This window comes from Pristiophorus japonicus, chromosome 4, assembly GCF_044704955.1.
Source record: "Pristiophorus japonicus isolate sPriJap1 chromosome 4, sPriJap1.hap1, whole genome shotgun sequence".
In the NCBI taxonomy this organism is placed as follows: domain Eukaryota; kingdom Metazoa; phylum Chordata; class Chondrichthyes; family Pristiophoridae; genus Pristiophorus; species Pristiophorus japonicus.
Genome location: NC_091980.1, coordinates 126209025 through 126234068, shown reverse-complemented (window position 1 = coordinate 126234068; position 25044 = coordinate 126209025). Strand labels below are relative to the sequence as shown.

The 25044-nt window shown below is 44.1% G+C and overlaps 1 protein-coding gene across 3 annotated transcripts in view; it reads left to right on the top strand.

Moving 5' to 3' along the window:
- The window catches only part of LOC139263058 (dedicator of cytokinesis protein 2-like), a 770661-nt gene that overhangs the window by 523982 nt on the left and 221635 nt on the right, over positions 1-25044 (top strand). For all 3 annotated transcript variants that reach the window (XR_011593033.1, XM_070878576.1, XM_070878575.1), the window contains exon 29: positions 8742-8836. Coding sequence is in view for 2 of the 3 variants with exons in the window: in XM_070878576.1 (XP_070734677.1) it covers positions 8742-8836 (95 nt within the window). In the remaining variant the exon portion in view is untranslated. The remainder of the gene's footprint in view (positions 1-8741; positions 8837-25044) is intronic.

The window sequence follows — 25044 nt, the reverse complement described above, 5'->3', positions numbered from 1 at the left end:
CTGCCATTCCCAGGGAAATGCAGGATGAAATTAAGCCTTATAGCTGCCGCAAAGATGAATTGTCTATTCAGTTTGATTGTCTGTTATGGAATAATCGTGATGTTATGCCAAAAAAAGGCAAGGAAACTTTTGTGTGAGATTTACATAGTACCCACCCAGGCATTGTCATGATGAAGGCCATTGCCAGGTCTCACGTTTGGTGGCCTGTCATTGACTCGGACTTGGGGTTATGCATGCATCAGTGCTACACTTACATGCAACTGAGTAACGCACCTCTGGAGGCTCCCGAGTCTGTGGTCATGGCCAACCAAACCGTGGTCAAGGATCCACATAGACATTGCAGGCCCCTTTCTCGGCAAAATGTTTTTAGTGGTAGTGGATGCTTACTCCAAATGGATTGAATGCGTAATCATGTCATCCAGCACGTCCACAGCCACTATTGAAAGCCTCCGGGCCATGTTCGCCACCCCTGGCCTGCCCGACGTGCTTGTCAGCGAAAACGGACCGTGTTTCACCAGTTCGGACTTCGAGGAGTTTAAGACCCGTAATGGCATCAAGCATGTCAGGTCTGCCCCTTTCAAACCTGTGTCTAATGGCCAAGTAGAGCGGGCTGTCCAAACCATTATGCAGAGCCTAAAATGCGTGACTCATGGCTCACTACAGACCCAGTTGTCCCACATTCTGCTCAGTTACCGGATGAGACCCCACTCGCTCACCGGGGTCCCTCCTGCCGAGCTGTTAATGGAGAGGCCTCAAAACCAGGCTCTCCCTTGTACACCCGGATCTCAATGATCATGTCGAAAACAGAAGGCAACGGCAGCAATGGTACCACGATCGCACGGCCGTATTACATGACATTGCTGATCTAGACCCTGTGTTTGTCGTGAATTATGGTCATGGTCCAAAATGGGTTGCTGGCATGGTTTTGGCCAAGGAGGGGAACAGGGTGTTTGTAGTCAAACTGTTAAATGGCCAAACATGCGACCAAACCAAACTGCAACTCACAGACAACCCAGAACAAATTGAAGATAACATCATCATCGACCAATCAACACACATCCGACCATCAGTTGACCCTTGTGTCATCACGAAGACGAATCTACCATCCCCGACCGTCCTGTCAGACCGACTGCTCCGCAATGCAGCAATGGCCCTACTAACTCACCCAAGCTTGGGTTCGAACTGAGGAGATCAACCAGGGAGCGAAAGACCCCAGACTGTCTCAACTTGTAAATGCAACCTATACCAAGGACTTTGGGGGGGAATGATGTTATGTATGTTAACTTGGTTTTACCTGCCACCGGAGGGCGTGACTGTCGGAGTCCTAATGGTCTCTGGCAGACAGGTGCAAGCTGTGTATATAATGTTGGAAGTCATGTTGAATTCTCACTTTGAGAATCAATAAACTGGAGAAAGGCCATGCCTGAACTAACTCACCATGCTTAGCCTCGTGGAGTTATTCGATACTTAACACTGCCAATAATACTACTACACTTACTACATATTATGTTATGTATGAAAGAAATCTATCTAATTTGCATTTGAATGAATCAGTAGTAACTGCTTAGGGCTCGTGTTTCAAAGACTGACCACTCGCTCACAGAAGTATTGTTTCTACAGATTAGTTTTGAATTTACCCCCCTTCAAACGCAAGCCATGTCCTCTGGTTCTGTTATTCTGAACAAGATGAATTAGCTTGTCATGGTCTATATTACCTGGGCCTTTTAGAATCCTAAAAACAGCAGTCATATCACTTCTCAACCTTCTCTTTTCCAATGAGAACATGTCCAATTTACATAATCGCTCTTCACAATTGAATCCCTCCATTTCATCTATCATTTTGGTTGATCTCCCCCGTATCTTTTCAATACCGGCTATAGCTACCTTGTACTGAGGCAACCAGAACTGTACACACTATTCTAAGTGCATCACACCAATAATTTATAAGGCAGATTTATGAGGCAGGTTTACCTAAGCATTTCGGCTCAATATTGACCGTTTAATACATCCCAACATCTGATTTGCATTACTCACTGCCACCAAACATTACATAGCTTCAATTGATTGTCAATCAGGATCTCTGGTTCTCTTTCATTTTCCATGCAGAAATTGGGTGAGTGACGGATCAGGCTCGGCTCAAGTACCTTCCCCACACTCTTGGCCAAGGTTTTCACTTGAAGGAATGGCATTTGGCTGAGTTTCTGAGAGTGCTTAGTTCCCTTTGAATTGTATCCCTGCAGTGGGTCAGCATCTTTGGAGGGTAAGAAAGAAAACACTGCAGAGAAGTAACTCAGTGTTTTGGAGCACCTGAGAAGTCTAATCTGAGGATAGTGTTGTTAAAGAGAGTGCTTAATATTGATTGTATATTAGTGAGGTGAGCACGTTCAATCCATCTTGTGTGCATGGTTAAGTATTAGAGTTAATTGGTGCATATGTTATACATCATCCTGTACTTGAGCCCAACAGGACTTGAGCATGCATTGTCCAAGCTGATACTTGCAGTGCAGTACTGAGGAGCGCTGCACTGTCAGAAGCACCGTCTTTCAGATAAGATGTTAAGCACGAGACCCTTCCTGTCTAGTCAGGTGGATATAAAAGATCCGCAGCATTATTCGAAGAAACATAAAAACAGAAACATAGAAATTAAGTGCAGGAGCAGGCCACTCGGCCCTTCGAGCCTGCACCGCCATTCAATAAGATCATGATTGATCATTCAACCTCAGTACCCCTTTCCTGCTTTCTCTCCATACACTTTGATCACTTTGGCCATGAGGGCCATATTGAACTCTCTTTTGAATATATCTAATGAACTGGCCTCAACAACTTTCTGTGGTAGAGAATTCCACAGGTTAACCACTCTCTGAGTGAAGAAGTTTCTCCTCATCTCGGTCCTAAATGGCTTACCCCTTATTCTTAGACTGTGAACCCTGGTTCTGGAACTCTCCAGCAATGGGAACATTCTTCCTGCCTCTAACCTGTCCAATCCCATCAGAATTTTATATATTTCTATGAGATCCCCTCTCATTCTTCTAAACTTCAGTGGCTACAAGCCCAGTTGATCCAGTCTCTTCTCATATGTCAGTCCTGCCATCTCGGGAATCAATCTGGTGAACCTTCGCTCTACTCCCTCAATAGCAAGAACGTCCTTCCTCAGATTAGGAGACCAAAACTGAACACAATATTCCAGGTGTGGCCTCACCAAGGCTCTGTACAACAGCAGTAAGACTTCCCTGCTCCTATACTCAAATCGCCTATCTATGAAGGCTAACATGCCATTTGCCTTCTTCACCGCCTGCTGTACCTGCATGCCAAACTTCAATGACTGATGTACCATGACACCCATGTCTTGTTGCACCTCCCCTTTTCCTAATCTGTCACCATTCAGATAATATTCTGTCTTCCTGTTTTTGCTACCAAAGTGGATAACCTCACATTTATCCACATAAGACTGCATCTGTCATGCATTTGCCCACTCACCTAACCTGTCCAAGTCACCCTGCAGCCTCTTAACATCCTCCTCACAGCTCACACTGCCACCCAGCTAAGTGTCATCTGCAAACTTGGAGATATTACATTCAATTTCTTCATCTAAATCATTGATGTATATTGTAAATAGCTGGGTTCCCAGCACTGAACCCTGTGGCACCCCACTGGTCACTGCCTGCCATTCTGAAAAGGACCCATTTATTCCAACTCTCTGCTTCCTGTCTGTCAACCAGTTCTCTATCCACGTCAATACATTACCCCCAATACCATGTGCTTTAATTTTGCACACTAATCTCCTGTGTGGAACCTTGTTAAAAGCCTTGTGAAAGTCCAAATACACCACATCCACTGGTTCTCCCTTGTCCACTCTACTAGTTACATCCTCAAAAAATTCTAGAAGATTTGTCAAGCATGATTTCCCTTTCATAAATCCATGCTGACTTGGACCGATCCTGTCACTGCTTTCCAAATGCGCTGCTATTTCATCTTTAATAATTGATTCCAACATTTTCCCCACTACCGAGGTCAAGCTAATCGGTCTATAATTCCCTGTTTTCTCTCTCCCTCCTTTTTTTTTTAAAAGTGGTGTTACATTAGCTACCCTCCAGTCCATAGGAACTGATCCAGAGTCAATAGAATGTTGGAAAATGATCACCAATGCATCCACTATTTCTAGGGCCTCTTCCTTAAGTACTCTGGGATGCAGCCTATCTGGCCCCGGGGATTTATTGGCCTTCAATCCCATCAATTTCCCTCACACAATTTGCTGACTAATAAGGATTTCCTTCAGTTCCTCCTTTTCGCTAGACCCTTGAACCCTTAGTATTTCCGGAATGTTATTTGTCTCTTCCTTAATGAAGACAGATCCAAAGTATTTGTTCAATTGGTCTGCCATTTCTTTGTGCCCCATTATAAATTCACCTGATTCTGACTGCAAAGAACCTACATTGGTTTTCACTAATCTTTTTCTCTTCACATATCTATAGAAGCTTTTGCAGTCAGTTTTTATGTTCCCTGCAAGCTTCCTCTCATACTCTATTTTCCCCCTCCTAATTAGACCCTTTTTCCTCCTCTGCTGAATTCTAAATTTCTCCCAGTCCTCAGGTTTGTTGCTTTTTCTGGCCAATTTGTATGCTTTTTCCTTGGATTTGTCGAAATCTCGACCTCCGAAAAGAATGACTCCAACACTTACAGCTCCGGCAGAAGTTTCTTCAATTTACTTGCTCGCAAGGGGTAGGTTACACTCAGTCAAGGGCTAAGTGAACACCTCCGAAATGGTTCAGTTTAACAAGATATTTATACAGTAAAACCAAAGTTATGGCCTCTCCCTGTGTATTGCTCTGTCTCACAGTCAGTGAATACAGATAAAGAGTTCATTACTATATCCTGGTCCTGACATGGTATCCAGATATTTCCTTTTGTTAGGGTTATCAGTTGGCCAGCCGGCCATTACTCCATGAGTCATAGGTAATGGGCTATCACCTGTCTTGTATTGTGTCAGGATTGTTCCAATTTCCTGGTCAGTTTATCTGTTTGCATCAAATGGATGAGGTCTCGGAAAGAAGATAATGGCTAGAAGATAAGGGTGGGGTGACATGGAACTCCTGTAGTGTAGACAATAGGAGAGCACCATGGGAGGGGGTTACTTGTCTCAGCATGACTTGTCTCCTAGCTGTCTGATGGCCATCAGCCATCTCAAACCAGGTTTAGCTGTTTATGCAAGCTGACTGCTAAAATGCAGAAAGTTCTGGAAGGGCCAGGACTCCATTTTGATTAAAAGGCACACAAATACCGTATGTTATCAGCTTAGATAAAAATACATTTCCACAGATTTAACGCTATCCCTAATTTCCCTTGTTAGCCACGGTTGAGCTACCTTCCCCTTTTTATTTTTACTCCAGACAGGGATGTACAATTGTTGAAGTTCATCCATATAATCAATAACTGTCTGCCATTGCCTATCCACTGTCAACCCTTTAAGTATCATTTGCCAGTCTATCCTAGCCAATTCACGTCTCATACCATCGAAGTTACCTTTCCTTATGTTCAGGACCCTAGTCTCTGAATTAACACTGTCATTCTCCATCTTAATAAAGAATTCTACCATATTATGGTCAATCTTCCCCAGGGGGCCTCGCACAACAACATTGCTAATTAGTCCTCTCTCATTACACAACACCCAGTCTAGGATGGCCTGCCCCCTAGTTGGTTCCTCGACATATTGATCTCGAAATCCATCCCTAATACACTCCAGGAAATCCTCCTCCACTGCATTGCTACCAGCTTGGTTAGCCCAATCTATATGTAGATTAAAGTTGCCCATGATAACTGCTGTACCTTTATTGCACGCATCCCTAATTTCTTGTTTGATGCCATCCCCAACCTCACTACTACTGTTGGGTGGTCTGTACAAAACTCCCACTAGCATTTTCTGCCCTTTGGCATTCCGCAGCTCTACCCATACAGATTCCACATCATCCAAGCTAATGCCCTTTCTTACTATTGCGTTAATTTCCTCTTTAACCAGCAACGCTACCCCACCTCCTTTTCCTTTCTGTCTATCCTTCCTAAATGTTGAATACCCCAGCCTTGGTCACCCTGGAGCCATGTCTTCGTAATCCCAATTATATCCTAATCGTTAATCGCTGCCTGCGCAGTTAATTCATCCACCTTATTACGAATACTCCTCGCATTGAGGCACAGAGTCTTCAGGCTTGTCTTTTTAACACACTTTCTCCCTTTAGAATTTTCCTGTAATGTGGCCCTTTTTGATTTGTGCCTTGGGTTTCTCTGCCCTCCACTTTTACTATTCTCCTTTCTATCTTTTGCTTCTGCCCCTATTTTATTTCCCTCTGCATACGTTCCCAGAGCAGGACAGTTCTCCTGGTGTCTTGGCTAACATTTATCCCTCAACCAACTGCACAAAATGGCTTCCATATTTATAAGAGAAGACTGGACTTCAAAATTACTTAATTGGTTGTGGGATATCCTGAAGATGAAAAAAACGCTATATAAATTCTAGCTGTTTGCAAAGCAAAGATGTTGATGGTGCAATAATTCCATCGAGTTTCGACTTCAAGCAGTTCAATCCCATTTAAAGCCCTTGGGGCAATGTTTTACTATTACAGCCTGTAAATGTCAATATTTTTATATTTTCCCTGAATATTTAATGAAAAAAGATTAATTCCTTAAAGTTATTTGATGCATGAAAGGTTACAAACAAATAATGCGTAAGAACAAGGCAAAACCATCAGCCTTTTAAGCCTTGATAAAGTCACAGATGCAAAGTTAACTGAGGGGTTTAAAAGGGGAGATAAATGTGGACATAAGGGTTTTTAGAGATACCAGGGAAAATTCATTGCATTCATGCCCCCAGCGGGCACCTAAGGTTGAAGGGAGAATCAGGGCTACAGTTTTGTAGCCCTATCTCTGACTGCATTTCCTGAGCAGGGCTGCCTCCTGGGAATGTGGGAGCATTAAGTTTACCCTCTGCAGAAAAAGCAGGAGATTAGGATTAAAAAGTCACAGAAATGGTGGAACAACAATAACTTGCATTTATATAGTGCCTTTAACATAGTAAAACATCCCAAGACACTTCACAGGACCATTATCAGACAAGATTTGACACTGAGCCACAGAAGGAGACATGCATGGTCAACGAGGTAGATATTAAGGTGCTGTACAAACGCAAGTTGTTGTGATTCCCATCAACTCAACCAGTGTACTTACAACCAACCAGTCTCCTAAATTCCGGTTAGTGAGGGCAGTCAGAATTGCTAATTGTGACTGTCCTTTTAATTTCCAAAATCCAAGTTTATTGGCTTCTTGCCTCATTGTCTGTGACTTGAGAAAACTTGCACCATTTGGAAGGAACCCAACGAGCAGACAGAAGGAAAGGGTTTCAGCAGGAGCTGTGAAATGCTATATGAATCTGCTTCACACACTTGAGGAGTGTGACATCCAAAACAGGATGGAATACTATTTCCTCAGATGAGCTGAGAGTCTGGATGATATAATTAGACTTGGGGCTTGAGGCATATTCAGGGGAAGTAGAAGGAAAGTCAAATAGGATTTCCACTCCTCGTTGTGATCCAGTAATTCCTGCTGGAAAAGTGTGCGTGAGTGAATGTTGAGGATGACAGGATTGGGATCAGCTGCGATGCCCTCCACAGTTGAATAGTATGGCTGTTAATGGGGGAGAATTTTCCATTTCAGCACTCCAGGTACAAGCCAACTGCATATAATTGGCAAACATCATACCCCTAGCTCTTCAAGCAAGAGCTGGATTTGTTTCTGGCTGGGGCAGTGATCACCTCATGGGTGTCCTATAAATTAGGTCCCCTGGATTAGTTTTGATCACCTAAGAGGGTCAGAGAGAAATTTTTCAGATTTTTTTATCTGATATCTTGCCTCTCCCAGGAGTTCACATGGCCATGTGGAGTGGGAAGTGTAGGTGATATGATGCATAAGGCATCACAACTCTGTGGGACAGGCTGGTTGGACCAGTAGATCTGTATCTTCGTACATTTGCATAATTTTCCTGTGCAATGTGCTAATACGTGCAGCCAGCGTGCACCAAGACTGCCGAAGAGGAGGGTCTCCCACAATCTTTGAGGAACAGGTCGGCTGCTTGTTGTGTGGGGGCTGCCGTGTTTGGAGAGGATCCTGGTGCAAGGGGGCAGTATAAAACGCAGTGTGCACTGCAGTTTAACAATGATGATGGCCTTTTCAAATGCTGTCATTTTCACTCATTGACACACGAGGCAGCAGGGACGATGGTAGCGTGAGTGGCCGTGCAAATAGAAAGAGAAAGATGTTGCCAATGAGCCAAGACACTCAAATTATTGTTAGATGGACGGACAAAGATGGGCTGAATGGCACTTCACATCCATACTAGGTCCTGCTGACCATTATGTCATTACAATTCATCAATGAATCTGCAAAACCCAGAAGGTCTCAGAGACACGCCATAGTTTTGCAATCAGAAATAGCGAACAGCCTCAATGATGTCCATAGATTACACCTGTGCTCTTAAAATTAAAACTTTGAACCCATGGTTTAAAGAGAGGGTACAGTTAGCAACTGCTTACATTTGCTGTGCGCTGGCAATCATTTGGTGGTTTTCAATCAAGAAAAGTTGATTTAAGAACCAAAATTGGTTGATTATTTAAATGCTGAATGTGATACTCAATTTGTTGTTGCTTGTGGATCAATGGTTTTGTCACTCATTCCTAACCGATGCATTTTCCCCTCAGGATTTTTTCATGGAAACCTTCCTCGTGTTCATGGATCTGATAGGGAAAAATGTCTACCCTGCTGACTGGATGGCTATGAGTATAGTGCAAAACAGGTAGGAGCTACAGATCATTATTACAGCCCATTATGTCAGCCATAACTCAGTTGGCAACACTCTTGCCTCTGAGTCAGAAGGGCGTAGGTTCAAATCCCACTCCAGACAACCGAGCACATAATCTAGGTTGACACATCAGTGCAATACTGAGCTACTGGGGCCGAATTTCAGGGTCTCAAAGAGATCCGTTAATGCCCGTTTGCCGTGGTCTTAAAAATCGAATCGCCGCCACTTTGGCGTCAACTGGCCGACCCGATCTAAATTCAGGTCGGGATTCTTCGGCCTAAAACCAATCCTGCCCAAGTGTTTGCACCACCAATTTTAATCAATAAAAATACATACCTCCAGATATTCAGCTAAACTCGTCGATCCCCCGCCACACGGAGCCCCTGGCAGGTTTTTGAGCCGGTGCACCATCTCCACACTCAGTGCGGCCTGGCAGTACGGCCGCCATTAAGGGGCAGAGCCCACTGCCCCAATGGAAACATTTTTGCTGGCCGACTTGCCAATCGGCCGAATAAAATACTGCCCCCCGGGTTCAGCAGGGCTGCCAATAGGCAGCCTGGCACCTCCTCTAGGGTACCAGGCCACTGGCCCGGCCAAAATCCTCCCTGGTGACAGAAGAAAAGAATGATAGAATCTCTCCCCTTTAATGGAGGGGAGAGAGCGTGGTGACGCACAGGTGCTGTGACATCAACATGACTCCACCGCTGATTGACAGCGGCGGAGGCTCCGACCGACCCATTTTCAGCCAGTCAGCCTGGCTTTCAGTCAATGGCCCGCCCCCATAATGGCCGAGTGAAGAAAAACGTAACCTTTAGTTGCCGGTCCTGCTGCGGTTTCTTCACGGTGTCGTGGCCATGATTGCTCAGCCCGGCACTCTGCTTGAGTGCCAGGCTGGTCACACGGCAGCCCCACTCTGATGTCTGTAAGTAATGTTAGTGCACTTGGATAAGGAAGGTTAATTAAAAATTCATATAGGTTTCCAATCATTCCTGCTGGTAGGTGCGGATTGGTGTAACATTCCTGAAAAACTGGTCTGTGGGAAGTCGGAGTTGTGGCTCCTCTCACCTCTGAGGATGGGGAAGGGGGGAAATTGGGTATATAGGACACAGTCCATAACTATCTTGGAGTTTTGCCTGGAACGATATTGAAGTCCTCGTTATCTGGTGCTTGAATGGGTCTTCAAGTGGAAATTTAGAGAACCAGGTTGTCCATGGCAACTGTGTGAGTGTTGAGCAGCTGGCTCACAACAAATCATTTGCCCAAGGCTGTGAAAAAGTCCACCAAGCCCCAGAACGAAGAAAACTCACATCTCTGCATCTGCGGCAGAATATAAATGCCATCAGAAATGTAGAACCAGGATGATGACAATGTTGAAAGGGAAGAAGGAGAATGTGGGGCAAGGGAGGGACCTTGTTAATCTGAAAAAGCTAACATTGTTCAGATAATAGATAGGGAGCACGAATGTTGTGAACACCTGGGACCAGCACAGTTAGTGGTAGGGATTAAGGTATCAGTGTGATTTGAGTTTGGCAAATGCTCCTGTGTCATTGTGAAATATTAAGCTGCATGGCCCCCTCATACATTGACCTTTATCTGGTCCGTGATTAGCTCGAATGTAAAGCTCTAGCCGTGTTCCTCAGTGCAAATATTATAGTTTATACAGGCTAGGAGTTTTTATATAAGTCTGTCAAAACATTTTGATCTTCAGTAACTCCATGACAAATATATTTTCCATAAAATTACAATATCTCTAACATTGATTTCCTTTCTTTAAAATTAAATGATTTCCCCCATACTCCTTGTCTGATGTTGGGTGCTGGGCAACCTCTGGGGCCTTGTCCCAGTAACTCTTCTTCTTGCGTAACCCTAAGCAGTAAAGTTTGGCTTGCTTTTCAAGTGTGGAAGGCATTAGACCCGAACCCTGATCCAGTTCTCATCAACCCGCTACGCAGGCTGACTTTCCAGCAGGGGCCCTATTTCGAGGTGGGCCAATAGGATTGTCCAATTGGCCTGAGACCAATTTCCCCAGAGGTTTGAGACAGCCCAACCAAACTATTCTTTTAAGCAAAATGAAGTAGCAATATTAAATCAAAACAACAAATTGTATTTATATAGCGCCTTTAATGTAGTGAAACGATCCCAAGGCACTTCACAGGCGTATTATGAGATAAAATTTGACACCGAGCTGCATAAGTAGAAATTAGCGCAGTGAGGTATGTTTTAAGGAGCATTTTGAAGGATTAAAGAACGGTAGGGAGGCGGAGAGCTTTAGGCAGGGAGTTCCAGAGCTTGGGGCCTCGGCAACAGAAGGCAGGGCAACCAAGGCAGGGTTGAGCGATTATAATCAAGGATGCTCAGAAGGGCACAATTAGAGGAGCGCATCTTGAGGGGGTTGTGGGGCTGGAGGAGATTACAGAGATAGGGAGGGGTGAAACCGTGGAGGGATTTAAAAATAAGGATGAGAATTTTGAAATCGAGGCGTTGCTTAACTGGAAGCCAATGTAGATCAGCGAGCACAGAGGTGATGGGTGAGCAGGACTTGGTGCGAGTTAGGACATAGGTAGCCAAGTTTTGGATCACCTCTAATTTACATAGGGTAGAATGTGGGAGGCCAGCCAGGAGTGCATCAGAATAGTCAAGTCTAGAGGTAACAAAGGCATGGATGAGGGCTTCAGTAGCAGATGAACTGAGGCAAGGGTGGAGGCACAACAGTAAAATTGGTGGAAATTAAACATTGCAAATGGTGCACATCAGTCACAAAAGGGGTCCTGTATGTACTAACAGGTGCTGTACCCGGGAGGAACTATCATTTGATGGAGGGTGGAGGGTCTACGATACATTTAATCCCCCTACTACCACACCATCTGATATCATTTAATTCAGCACAGATAAAACCTGGGATCTTCCTGCCCACTATGTATCCGAAAGAAAGAACTTGCATTTAAATAGCATCATCATGTCCTTATAAATGTTCCAAAGCCCTTTACAACCAATGGATTACTTTTGAAGTTCACTCCCTGTTGTTATGTAGACAAACCCAGCTACCAATTTGCATACAGCAGGTCCCCACAAAAAGCAAATCAATGGATGGCTGGGAAAAAACTATTGTTGGTGCTACAGATTGAGGGAGAATATCGGCAAAGTCCCACGGCTCAGTTTAATAAAAGGCAATATGTATCAACTGACTCTATGGGGTTATCTTCATGTTAAGTTATAAACCCTTAAGTTCTGGAAGGACACTGGCCCACAAGTTGCTTTTATCTATCTATAACTAATACTGCTCAGTAATATATGTTAACTTTAGCTCAATTCTTCCTTAAAACCATAAGTTCAGAGCAATCTTGCTATGTATTATATATCACCAAACAGTACATCATTCATTATTGATAACTTGTCTTGCCTTGTGCATAAAATGATTCATTGTCTCATGAAGGAGTTTGGTACTAGAACCTGTGGCAGCAAAGTGGAAACAGCAGTGCTGAGCTGCTGTGTTGTCTCCACATGGCTTTCTGATCAAGCAAGCAGAGCTGGGTACTTCTATGTTTAAACATAAGCCCAAGCTGTGCTTACTGGCACCCAAATGCCACTTAAATGGTGGATGTGAAGGAAGAGTTGGCAGAACAGTCAGTTCTTCACAAACATCAAGTGGTTTAATCTCAAATAAACACAGAGAATGTGTGAAACACTCAGCAGGTCAGGCAGTATCCATAGAGAGATGAGGATAGGGTTGACGTTTCAGGTCGATGGCCGTTCGTCTGGACTAGGAGATGTTACAGATGAACTGCTTCTAAGCAGCAGCAGAGCCAGGGACAAGAGGGTGGGAAAAGATTTTTTTTTTAAAGAAAGGAGTGGTCTGTAATTGGGTGGAGGACAGGAGTCATGGCAAATGAGCCAAAGGTGGGCAGAGGAAAAGTTTCAAGGACACCCTCAAAGCCTCCCTGATAACGTGCAACATCCTCACTGACACCTGGGAGTCCCTGGCCAGAGACTGCCCTAATTGGTGGAAGTGCATCCGGGGGGGGGCGCTGAGCATCTCGAGTCTCATCGTCGGGAGCATGCAGTAAACAAGCGCAGGCAGTGGAAGGAGCATGTGGCAAACCAATCCCACCCACCCCTTCCCTCAACGACTATCTGCCCCACCTGTGACAGAGTCTGTGCTTCTCGTATTGGACTGTACAGCCACCCAAGAACTCATGTTAAGAGTGGAAGTAAGTCCTCCTCGACTCAGAGGGACTGCCTATGATGATGATGAGGAGGACAGGAGATGATTAAATGGCAAGTGGTGATGGTGTCAGACCAAAGGAGGCAATAATGAGAGAAACTGAAGGAATTAAAGGTGTAACCGAGACCCAGAGAATGTGTGAATGATGCCAGCAGATTAGTAGAGGGGGAGGGAAACATGCGAAATCTTTTGAAGTGGACAAGGCTCCAGTGGTCTGGTGGTGTGGTGCAAGGAAAAGGCAGATGATATCAACCATATAAGATTCCCGGAAGCCCTGGTACACTTTTCCAACCCATTACTTGTGGCTGCTGTCTGAGAGAATGGGAGGTATGGTTAAGATGTGAAGTTGTTAAATTCAATGTTGAGGCTGGAAGGCTGGAAATTACCCAGTAGGCAGTTGAGGTGCTGTACCTCAAGCTTACATTGTGCTTCCTTGGAATGGCGTAGGAGGCTGAGGACAGAGAGATCAGGGTGGGAACGAGAACAACAAGAACAATGTCAACGTAGTAAATTTGACACCAAGCCACAAAGAGAAATGACCAAAAGCTTGGTCAAAGTGATAGGTTTTAAGGAGGAAAGAGAGATGGAGAGGTTTAGGCAGGGAATTCCAGAGCTTAGGGCCCAGGCAATGGGAGGCACAGCCACCAATGGTTGAGTGATTATAATCAGGGATGCTCAAGAGGGCAGAATTAGAGGAGCATAGATATCTTGGAGGATCATGGGGCTGGAGGAGATTACAGGAGATAGGGAGGGGCTAGGCCATGGAGGGATTTGAAAACAAGGATGAGAATTTTGAAATCAAGGCGTTGCTTAACCAGAAGCCAATGTAAATAAACAAGTACAGGGATGATGGATGAACGGGACTTGCTGAGAGTTAGGGCACAGGCAGCCAAGTTTTGGATGACCTCAGGTTTACGTACGGTAGAACGTGGGAGGCCAGCCAGAAGTGCATTGCAAAAGTTAAGTCTAGAGGTAACAAGGGCATGGATGGGGATTTCAGCAGGGGATGAGCTGAGGCCAGGGCGGAGACGGGCGATATCACAGAGGTGGAAATAGGAGGTCTTAATTATGCCATAGATATGTGGTCGCAAGCTCATTTCAGGGTCAAATATGACACTAAGGTTGTGATCAGTCTGGTTCAGCCTCAGATAGATGTTAGGAAGAAGGATGGAGTCAGTGACAAGGGAATGGAGATCGTGACAGGGACTGAAAAAATGGCTTCGGTCTCCCCAGTATTTAATTGGAAAACATTTCTGCTCATACAATACTAAATGTTAGGCAAGCAGTCTGACAATTTAGAGACCATGGAGGGATCGAGAGAAGTGGTGGTGAAGTAGATCTGGGTGTCGGTAGAGTACAGAGTAATGGGGTACTGAAGTACATGATCAGCCATGATCATATTGAATGGTGGTGCAGGCTCGAAGGGCCGATTGGACTCCTGCACCTATTTTCTAGTGGAAATTGATGCTGTCTTTTTGGATGATGTCACCAAGGGACAGCATGTAGATGAGAAATAGGAGGGGTCCAAGGATAGATCATTGGGGGACACCAGAGGTAACCATGCGGGAGCGGGAAAATAAGCCATTGCAAGTGATTCTCTGGCTACAATTAGATAGTTAAGAATGGGACTAGGTGAATGCAGTCCCGCCCAGCTGGACTGAAATAGAATTATAATATCAGGTGACCAGATGATTAGGATCGCACTTGAGGACAGAACAAAAGTGTTCAGCAAAGCCAGGTTTTATTATTTGAAGGGGCTGCTCCTGAAATTCTGGCTGCACTTCAGTCCCACTCTCCTGATCTTTGGGCACCCTGTGCGGAGGGGAGCGGGTAGGTCCGAAGGCCTCCTCGTAGGACTGCTCCTGGGCACGGCCAAGGGTGCCATCAGCCGGTCCAGGCAGCGGGCGGTCGAGGGGGTCGTTCAACCTGACTGCCTGCCTCTCTTCCGCTCTTACATCCGGGCCAGGGTGTCCTTGGAGATGGAGCACGCGGTGTCCACCGGTACGCTCGCGGCCTTCCGCGAGAGGTGGGCACCGGAGGGACTGGAGTGCATCATCACGCCCGGCAACCAAATTTTAATTTGATTTTACGTTTTAAAGTTAATTTGTTTTAATTGCCGGTGCTTTTAGTGTCCCCTTCCCTTTTATAGGGGGCACTGGGGAAAAATTGTGATTTTAGTGCCCAAAAAAAAACAAAAAAAAGAAAAAACACAAAAAAAAAAACAAAAAAGGGGGGAAAAAAAGGGCCTTGTAAATGTCTGGAGTGTCACCCAGGTCGGGTGGCACCGTTTAATGTCTTTATGTTTTGCAGATAAACTCAAAAGAGTTTCAGCAAAGCCAGGTTTTATTATTTGAAGGGGCTGCTCCTGAAATTCTGGCTGCACTTCAGTCCCACTCTCCTGATCTTTGGGCACCCTGTGCGGAGGGGAGCGGGTAGGTCCGAAGGCCTCCTCGTAGGACTGCTCCTGGGCACGGCCAAGGGTGCCATCAGCCGGTCCAGGCAGCGGGCGGTCGAGGGGGTCGTTCAACCTGACTGCCTGCCTCTCTTCCGCTCTTACATCCGGGCCAGGGTGTCCTTGGAGATGGAGCACGCGGTGTCCACCGGTACGCTCGCGGCCTTCCGCGAGAGGTGGGCACCGGAGGGACTGGAGTGCATCATCACGCCCGGCAACCAAATTTTAATTTGATTTTACGTTTTAAAGTTAATTTGTTTTAATTGCCGGTGCTTTTAGTGTCCCCTTCCCTTTTATAGGGGGCACTGGGGAAAAATTGTGATTTTAGTGCCCAAAAAAAAACAAAAAAAAGAAAAAACACAAAAAAAAAAACAAAAAAGGGGGGAAAAAAAGGGCCTTGTAAATGTCTGGAGTGTCACCCAGGTCGGGTGGCACCGTTTAATGTCTTTATGTTTTGCAGATAAACTCAAAAGAGTTTCAGCAAAGCCAGGTTTTATTATTTGAAGGGGCTGCTCCTGAAATTCTGGCTGCACTTCAGTCCCACTCTCCTGATCTTTGGGCACCCTGTGCGGAGGGGAGCGGGTAGGTCCGAAGGCCTCCTCGTAGGACTGCTCCTGGGCACGGCCAAGGGTGCCATCAGCCGGTCCAGGCAGCGGGCGGTCGAGGGGGTCGTTCAACCTGACTGCCTGCCTCTCTTCCGCTCTTACATCCAGTCCAGGGTGTCCTTGGAGATGGAGCACGCGGTGTCCACCGGTACGCTCGCGGCCTTCCGCGAGAGGTGGGCACCGGAGGGACTGGAGTGCATCATCACGCCCGGCAACCAAATTTTTATTTGATTTTACGTTTTAAAGTTTAATTTGTTTTAATTGCCGGTGCTTTTAGTGTCCCCCTCCCCTTTTATAGGGGGCACTTGGAAAAATGTGATTTTAGCACCCAAAAAAAAACCCCAAAAAAAGAAAGAAAAAAAAAAACACAAAAAAAGGAAGAAAAAAAAAAGGGGCCTTGAAAATGTCTGCTGTGTCATTCAGGGCGGGTGGCACGGTTTAATGTTTATGTTTTTTTTCAGGTAAACTCAAAAGAGTTTCAGCAAAGCCAGAGGTTAATCTCCTCTGGTAGCACATTGATTAATATGTGTGTGTCTAATTCCTTGGTGCATTGCTTTAACACAGTCATTAAACAAAAATAAATAGGCTGACTGCATTACAATAATGTACTAAAGGAATTCTATGCAAACATGATAACCAACACATCATCTGGGGAAATTAAACCCAACAATGCAAGAACTGAAGTATGAGTTCCAAGACCATTCCAAAATGTGATGCACCATCAACTTGGGAATGTCATTACTTAGTTATACTGTAATTGCACAGCATGACAATCACATCACCTTGGCACCAATACCGCAGTGTAGCAGGGCTGTACAACTGCATCAGACAAAGCACAGCGTCTCAAATGAATACCCTCCAATCCTGATTTGGTTGAACAAAGGACAAATTGATTCATTTTTCTGTCAATTAATCCAATTACCAATTCATTTTGAGTTGACCATTGAGCCAGGCCTCTATCAAGACAGATGGCAACAGTTCTCTTGGAAACGATTAACATTGCACAGCTGAAGTCAACCGAATCGGTCATCAATAATGCAAATGGAGGCAAAGTAACAACTTTCCAATATCAAGTAATTACCAAATAAGTGATACTCAATCCATCTCAATCACTGCAGAATAAAGCAGCATCTAATTAGTGAAATTCAACACCCTTCACTACAGAATCAATGCTTTTTAAACTCTGTAATTTTAAATCTAACTCCTTCATCAGCCTGCTACAGCACTTTTATTCCCCACTACAGTTTCTACCCCAATATGCTGGGTTTGCGTCTTCTACCTAAGTTGACATGAATGCCCTCTGGCACCTCACCCAAGTACCCATTCTCCAAGTGCAAGTCTGAGCAGTGCCAGCAAGCCAATCGAGCATGGAAGGCCCAATCTGCCCCTGACCCAAACCCAACCCCCTGAGGGTGTTCATACACCCTTTGAAATACATTTGTTAAACTGGTGAGACACTATCACCTACAGCACTTTGTCCTATTTAGAAGCTGGTTACAGCATGGAAACCACATTACTTGGCACAAATACTTCAGAGTAACTGGGCCGCAAACTGTTGCGTGACAATAATTAGACATCAGACAAAACACTGCCTCAAATGAACACACTCCAGTCCTAATTTGATTGAATAGTGGATATACAAGAGCAAAAGCAAAATACTGCGGATGCTGGAAACTGGAATAAAAATTGAAAATGCTGGAAATACAAGAGCACTTCTTGGTTCAATTGAGCCAATTACCAATTTATCCTGAGTTGATCATTAAGCCAGTTATCTATTAAGAGAGATGGAAAAAAACAAAATGGAGGTGGAGTCTACACTGCACAGGTGTACTTCCTGGCAGCTGAGGAGCGAGCAACACTGTCACGGGAATGGTGTATGACTCATGGAGGCCAAAGGAGATGAAGAACTGTAAACTTAGCTCTTCAAACTTCTAGTCACTGATAATTTCCTCCTCCCTCATTTGGTAAATTATAATAGTAATCACATATTTTGAGTGTATTAACTGTAAATGGTCAAATCTTATTTTCTTGAAATCCAACACACAAAGACAACAGCTTTGTCTGGTTAGGAGTTGCTTTCGCCATGGGAATATGTACGGTCTTAGCCCTCCCTACTTGTTAGTCGCCAATCAATCAATCATTCATCTCCCTATCCTTCTTTCCCTCTCTTTATTTCACTTCTGTACCTGATTTGACTCTAATTTACACTATTTCCTCTTCCATTGTTCCTCAGTTCCTTTCCCAATCCTTAAATCTCATTGGTTAAGGAGATATACTGTTGGTCCCATCGTTCACCAAGGTCCCAGATGCCCCATTGCCTTTGCTGCACCGTTATCAGCATTTCTAACAATTCATGGCACAATAACAGTTTTGAGCTGAAGGATGTGGGAAAAAATCTAACTAATGGGCCACGGCATGAGATGCTCTGCTCCAGCAAAATCTGTGCCATAATGTTTGATACAGAGGAGAGCTTTGCCTATTCTGTCCCAATAATGTGCCTCAAAAGAAAAATCTTGCAGTTATATCACACCTCTGGATGTCCCCAAATGCGTCACGAGCAAATAATTGATTTTTTTTTTAATCAAATGGAGCCACTGTTGTTTTGCAGGCAGCCAATAGTGCACAGCAAGGTCCCACAAACAACACTGAGATAAATACCAGTTAATTGAATTTGATTGTTTTGGTTGAGGAATATATGTTAGTCAGAGTTTCAGGAGAATGACTCTGCTATTCTTCAAATAATACCATGAAATCTTTCATGTCTCACTTAAAAGACAGCACCTCTGAAAATGTAGCACTCCCCCAGTACTGCACCGAAGCAGAACCACAAAGGAAATAATACTACCTGAGCCACAAGCAAATTTGCATAGGGTAAATATTATCAGAGAGTTAAACATGTGGCTCAAAGACTGGTGTGGGAGAAATGGGTTTTGGTTCGTGGGACACTGACATCAATACTGGGGTAAGAGGGAGCTGTTCCGTTGTGACAGACTCCACTTAGACCGTGCTGGGACAAGGGCCCTAGTGAATCAAATAACTAAGGCTGTAGAGAGGGCTTTAAACTAAATAGTGGGAGGGGGAGGGTTCAGCTGAGCAAAAATTTAAGAAGTGAAAGAATAAGGAGAAGGCAATAGGGCAGGGTAGCACTGGGGGGAATTAAAACCAGAACATGACAGGAAGGGACAGAATGTGGGGTCAAAGCAGGAAAAAAAAACGAATTTAAAGCTCTTTATCTGAATACACAAATAGTTACAAATGGGTATGATCTGATAACCATTACAGAGACATGGTTGCACGGCGACCAAGGCTGGGAACTAAATATTCAGGGATATTTGACAATTCGGAAGGACAGACAGAAAGGAAAAGGAGGTGGGGTAGCTCTATTAATAAAGGATGAGATCAGTGTGTTAGTGAGAAACGATATTGGCTCAGAAGGTCAAGATGTTGAAATTAGTTTGAGTGGAGATAAGAAATAATAAGGGAAAAAGTCGCTGGTGGGTGTAGTCTATAGGCTCCCTAACAGTAGCCACACTGTAAGACGGAGTATAAATCAAGCAGTAATGGAGGCTTTTAAAAAAGGAACGGCAATAATCATGGGCGATTTTAACCATCATATTGATTGGACAAAGCAAATTGGCCAGGGTAGCCTTGAGGAAGAGTTCATAGAGTCTATCCGGGATCGTTTCCTTGAACTGTACTTTGCAGAATCAACCAGAGAGCATGCTATCTTAGATCTGGTACTGTGTAATAAGACAGGATTAATAAATGATCTCCTAGTAAAGGATCCTCTAGGAATGAGTGACCATAACATGGTTGAATTTCAAATTAAGTTGGAAGGTGAGAAAGTTGGATCTCTAACCAGTGTCCTAAGCTTAAATAAAAGAGACTACAAAGGTATGAAGGCTAAAGTGGACTTGGAAAATAGATTAAAGTGTGGGACGGTTGAAGAGCAATAGCAGACATTTAAGGAGATATTTCATAACTCTCAACAAAAATATATCCCAATGAGAAGGAAAGGCTGTAAGAGAAGAGATAACCATCATTGGCTAACTAAGGAAATAAGGGATAGTATCACATTGAAAACAAGGGCATACAATGTGGCCAAGACTAGTGGGAGGCCAGAGGATTGAGAAACATTTAAAAGCCAGCAAAGAACAATTTAAAAAAAATAATAGAGAGGGGGAAGATAGATTATGAAAGTAAACTAGCACTAAATATTTTCGACAGCTACATAAAAAGGAAAAGAGTGGTTAAAGTAAATGTTGGTCTCCTAGAGGATGAGACTGGAGAATTAATAATGGGGAACAGGGAAATGGCAGAGACGTTGAACAAATATTTTATATCAGTCTTCAATGTAGAAGACACTAAAAACATCCCAATAGTGGATAATCAAGGGACAATATGGAGGGAGAAACTTAATACAATCACTATCACTAAAGAATGGGACTAAAAGTGGACAAGACCCTGGACCTGATGGCTTGCATCCTTGGGTCCTAAAAGAAGTGGCTACAGAAATAGTGGATGCATAGGTTGTAATCTACCAAAATTCCCTGGATTCTGGGTAGGTCCCAGCGGATTGGAAAACTGCAAATGTAATGCCCCTATTTTAAAAAAGGATGCAGACAGAAAGCAGGAAACTATAGACCAGTTAGCCTAACATCTGCCATTGGGAAAATGCTGGCGTCTATTATTAAGGAAGCAGTAGCAGGACTTTTGGAAAAGCATAATTCAATCAAGCAGAGTCAGCATGGTTTTATGAAAGGATAATCATGTTTGACAAATTTGCTGGAGTTCTTTGAGGATGTAACGAGCAGGGTGGATAAGGGGCAACCAGTGGATGTGATGTATTTGGATTTCCTGAAGGCATTTGATAAGGTGCCACATAAAAGGTTACTGCACAAGATAAAAGTTCACGGAGTTGGGGTAATATATTAGCATGGATTGAGGATTGGCTAACTAACAGAAAACAGAGAGTCGGGATAAATAGGTCCTTTTCCGGTTGGCAAACAGTAACTAGTGGGGTGTCGCAGGCATCGGTGCTGGGGCCTCAACTATTTACAATCTATATTAATGACTTGGATGAAGTTACCGAGTGTAATGTAGCCAAGTTTATTGATGATACAGAGGTGGGTAGGAAAGAAAATTGTGAGGAGGACACAAAAAAATCTGCAAAGTGATATAGACAGGCTAAGTGAGTGGGCAAAATTTGCCAGATGAATTAGAATGTGGGAAAATGTGAGCTTATCTACTTTGGCAGAAATAATAGAAAAGCAAATTATAATTTAAATGGATAAAAATTGCAAAGTGCTGCAGTACAGAGAGACCTGGGGGTCCTTGTGCATGAAACACAAAAAGTTAGTATGTAGGTACAGCAAGTGATCAGGAAGGCAAATGGAATATTGGCCTTTAATACAAGGGGGATAGAGTATAAAAGCAGAGAAGTCCTGCTACAACTATACAGAATATTGGTGAGGCCACATCCGGAGTATTGCATGCAGTTTTGGTCTCTGTATTTAAGGTAGGATATACTTGCATTGGAGGCTGTTCAGAGAAGGTCCACTAGGTTAATTCCAGAGATGAGGGTGTTGACTTATGAAGATAGGTTGAGTAGGTGGGTCTATACTCATTGGAGTTCAGAAGAATGAGAGGTGATTTTATCGAAACATAAAAGATATTATAGGAAGGACATGATTGCACTAGAGAGGGTGCAGAGGAGATTTACTAGGATGCTGCCTGGAATGGAGAATCTTAGCTATGAGGACAGATTGGATATGCTGGCTTTGTTCTCATTGGAACAGAGGAGGTTGAGCGGAGACCTCATTGAGGTGTACAAAATATTGAGAGGCCTGGACATAGTGGATAGTAAGAGTCTATTTCCATTGGTGGAGGGGTCTATTATAAGGGGACATAGTTTTAAGGTGGTTGGTGGAAGGTTCAGAGGGGATTTGAGGGGGGGCCTTCTTCATGCAGAGGGTTGTGGGAGTCTGGAACTTACTGCCTGGAAAGGTGGTGGATGCAGAAACCCTCACCACATTTAAAAGGTGCTTGGATGGACAGTTAAAAAGCCATAATCTGCTGGGTTACGGACCTAGAGCTAGTAATAGGGATTAGACTGGATAACCTTTTGTTGGCTGGCACAGATACGATGGTAAATACTGCAGGGAATCGAATACGGCCAGGGTGATCGCCTGGACTAGTTTCGCTCGCCTGGATGGGCGGAGAGGAATTTTCCCAGATTTTTTTTCCCCAATTGGCCTGGGTTTTTAATCTGGTTTTTGCCTCTCCCAGGAAGTGACATGGCTCCGGTTGGGGTGGAATGTAGAATGTTTTAGTATCAGGGGTGTTGCAGTTGTGTGGGGCGGACTGGTTGGGCTGGGTGCTCTTTACCTTTCTGCCATTGTTCATCGGTTTATTTGTAACCTTTGCGGCTCTTTGTCGGCCGGCGCAGACACGATGGGCCGAAATGGCCTCCTTCAACACTGTAAATTTCTTTGTGACATAGTCTCAGAATAATGGGCTGCCCATTTAAAACTGAGATGAGGAGGAATTTCTCTCTGAGGGTTGTAAATCTGTGGAATTCCCTGTCCCAGAGAGTTGTGGAGGCTGGGTCATTGAATATATCTAAGGCGGAGCTAAACAGATTTTTGAGCAATAAGGGAATAAAAGGTTATGGGGAGCGGGCAGGGAAGAGGAACTGAGTCCATGATCAGATCAGCCATGATCTTATTAAATGGCGGAGCAGGCTCGAGGGGTTTACTCCTGCTCCTATTTCTTGTGTTCTTGTGTCAGCCTAGATTATGTGGGACTTCAGCCCACCAACTTCTGACTCGAAGCCAAAGTGACACTTGCAAGTAGTCAACCTCACAATGGCACCACCCTAGTACACCAGACATTTCACATTTTCCACACTAGCCTTGTACTATCAGAGTGAGATTGCCAATTAATGTTGAGTTAGAAGCATTGTGCTGTGAGCCCATTTTAATTTGAGACTGGGTTCAGCATGCCCTAAACTCATACCACACAGAACCCTTACAAACAACAAGCAGTGAAAATGTTATCCATTGATTTGCACTGTATTTGAAGCATGGTCCCAGAAATGAAAGGCCAGTGTCCAACACACAGCAATACCTAGTCTGTTGGCTGAAATTACTTAAAAGTAATTATGCTCTAACTGCACTATGGAGTATAGGGTAGCTATACTGGTGAGGACAAACCTTCTTCTCATTCAAGTCACTTGAGAGGAGGTATCAATACTCTTCATTCTACCAGAATAACCCAGTCAAACCAATTTAAATGTTTATCTTACCTCTTTTGTAAGGGATCCAATAATCATTCTGCTGAATGTACTGGTTTTATTACTGTGCAGTTAAAGCATCTGCTGTCATGTTTTAATGTTTATTTTTAACTTACTTGTTTGCCTCATGCCCTTTTCACAACATTGAGACCATAAGAAAGCATGAAAAAAAAGAAAAGGCCATTTAGTTTGTTTAATCTATAATCGGTGACAATTTTCATTCAAGGGTGTCCCTCTTGGCCCTCCTCTGACTCGCTGTTGTCCTTGAATCATTAGTGCTTTGTTAAATGGGTCACTTCCTGTGAGAGACTGTGGTCCTGGCTCATTTGTTCCTGCCACCCGTGGGTTTCCCATACTGTTCAACGTAAGAACGAGGGCTATTCACTGAGTCTCCATTCCGCATCTGAGAGGGCGCTGAGCACCTCGAGTCTCAATGCCAAGAGCATGCAGAAATCAAGCACAAACAGCGGAAAGAGCGTGCGACGAACCAGTCCCACCCATCCCTTCCCTCAATGACTATCTGTCCCACCTGTGACGGAGTCTGTGGTTCTCAGCCACCAAAGAATTCACTTCAGGAGTGGAAGCAAGTCTTCTTCGATACCGAGGGACTGCCTATGATTCCGCAATACTGAACCCTATCCATTCACTGCAACGATTATGGTCTGGATAGCAGTCACCTATCCTGGTTACAGCACAGGCCACATATCGCGCTACACATCACTCCGATTACCTCAACAGCACTTACAGTCACATCTATTGAGCAGGCTTCGTTCTCTGTTCCCAATAAAGCAAAGCAATTTAATCAAATTATTATTTTCATTTCATACACAAGCGTACAAGCGTTCTATTTTTAAAAATAGAAACGACACTTTTCTGAGACAGATATGAAGATATATATCTAGTGAGACATTCTTTAAGCCTCAGGCTATCACTTTCTCTTAATACTTGGAAACAGCTAGAAAGAGAGTGAATGAAAACAAGTGAGTGGGAAAATTATATTTCAAAAGCCAACCAACTTACACTGTTCCCGTCCTCTAGGAGGATTGTCTTGGAGGTCGCCAATATACATTGATAAGAACACAATAACTACTGACCCAAAGTTTATCGCAGTGGCGATGTCAAGAACAGCAGGGTCTGCAAGCTCTTCGAATGTATTGGTCCCAAAAACAATCTAATTCATAGAATCATGCAGCACAGAAGAGGGCCAGTTAGCCCATTGTGGCTGTGCTGGCTCTCTGAAAAAGCTATCCCATTAGCCTCACTCTCCTACTCTGTCCTCATAGCCCTCCGATGTTTTCCTTTACAAGTATATATCCAATTTTCTTCTGAAAGCTGCTATTGAATCTGCTTCCACCATCCTTTCAGGCAGTGCATTCCAGATCATAACAACTCACTTTTCTCAGCACTTTGATTTCTTTTTTTCTAAGGGGGGCTTTGATGGAAAGCCTCTAGCCCCTATATGTAGGGGGAGGTGGGAGGGAGTAGCAGTGGGAGTGGGAGGAGGAGTTTCAGACGGGAAACCGGATGTGAAATTAACAGCAGAATGTATTTTAAATGTTTTTACCAGGTTTTCCGCCTGAGAGCCAGCCTGATTGAGAGGTTGCCTGTCTGTCAGGTGGAAAAGGCTGT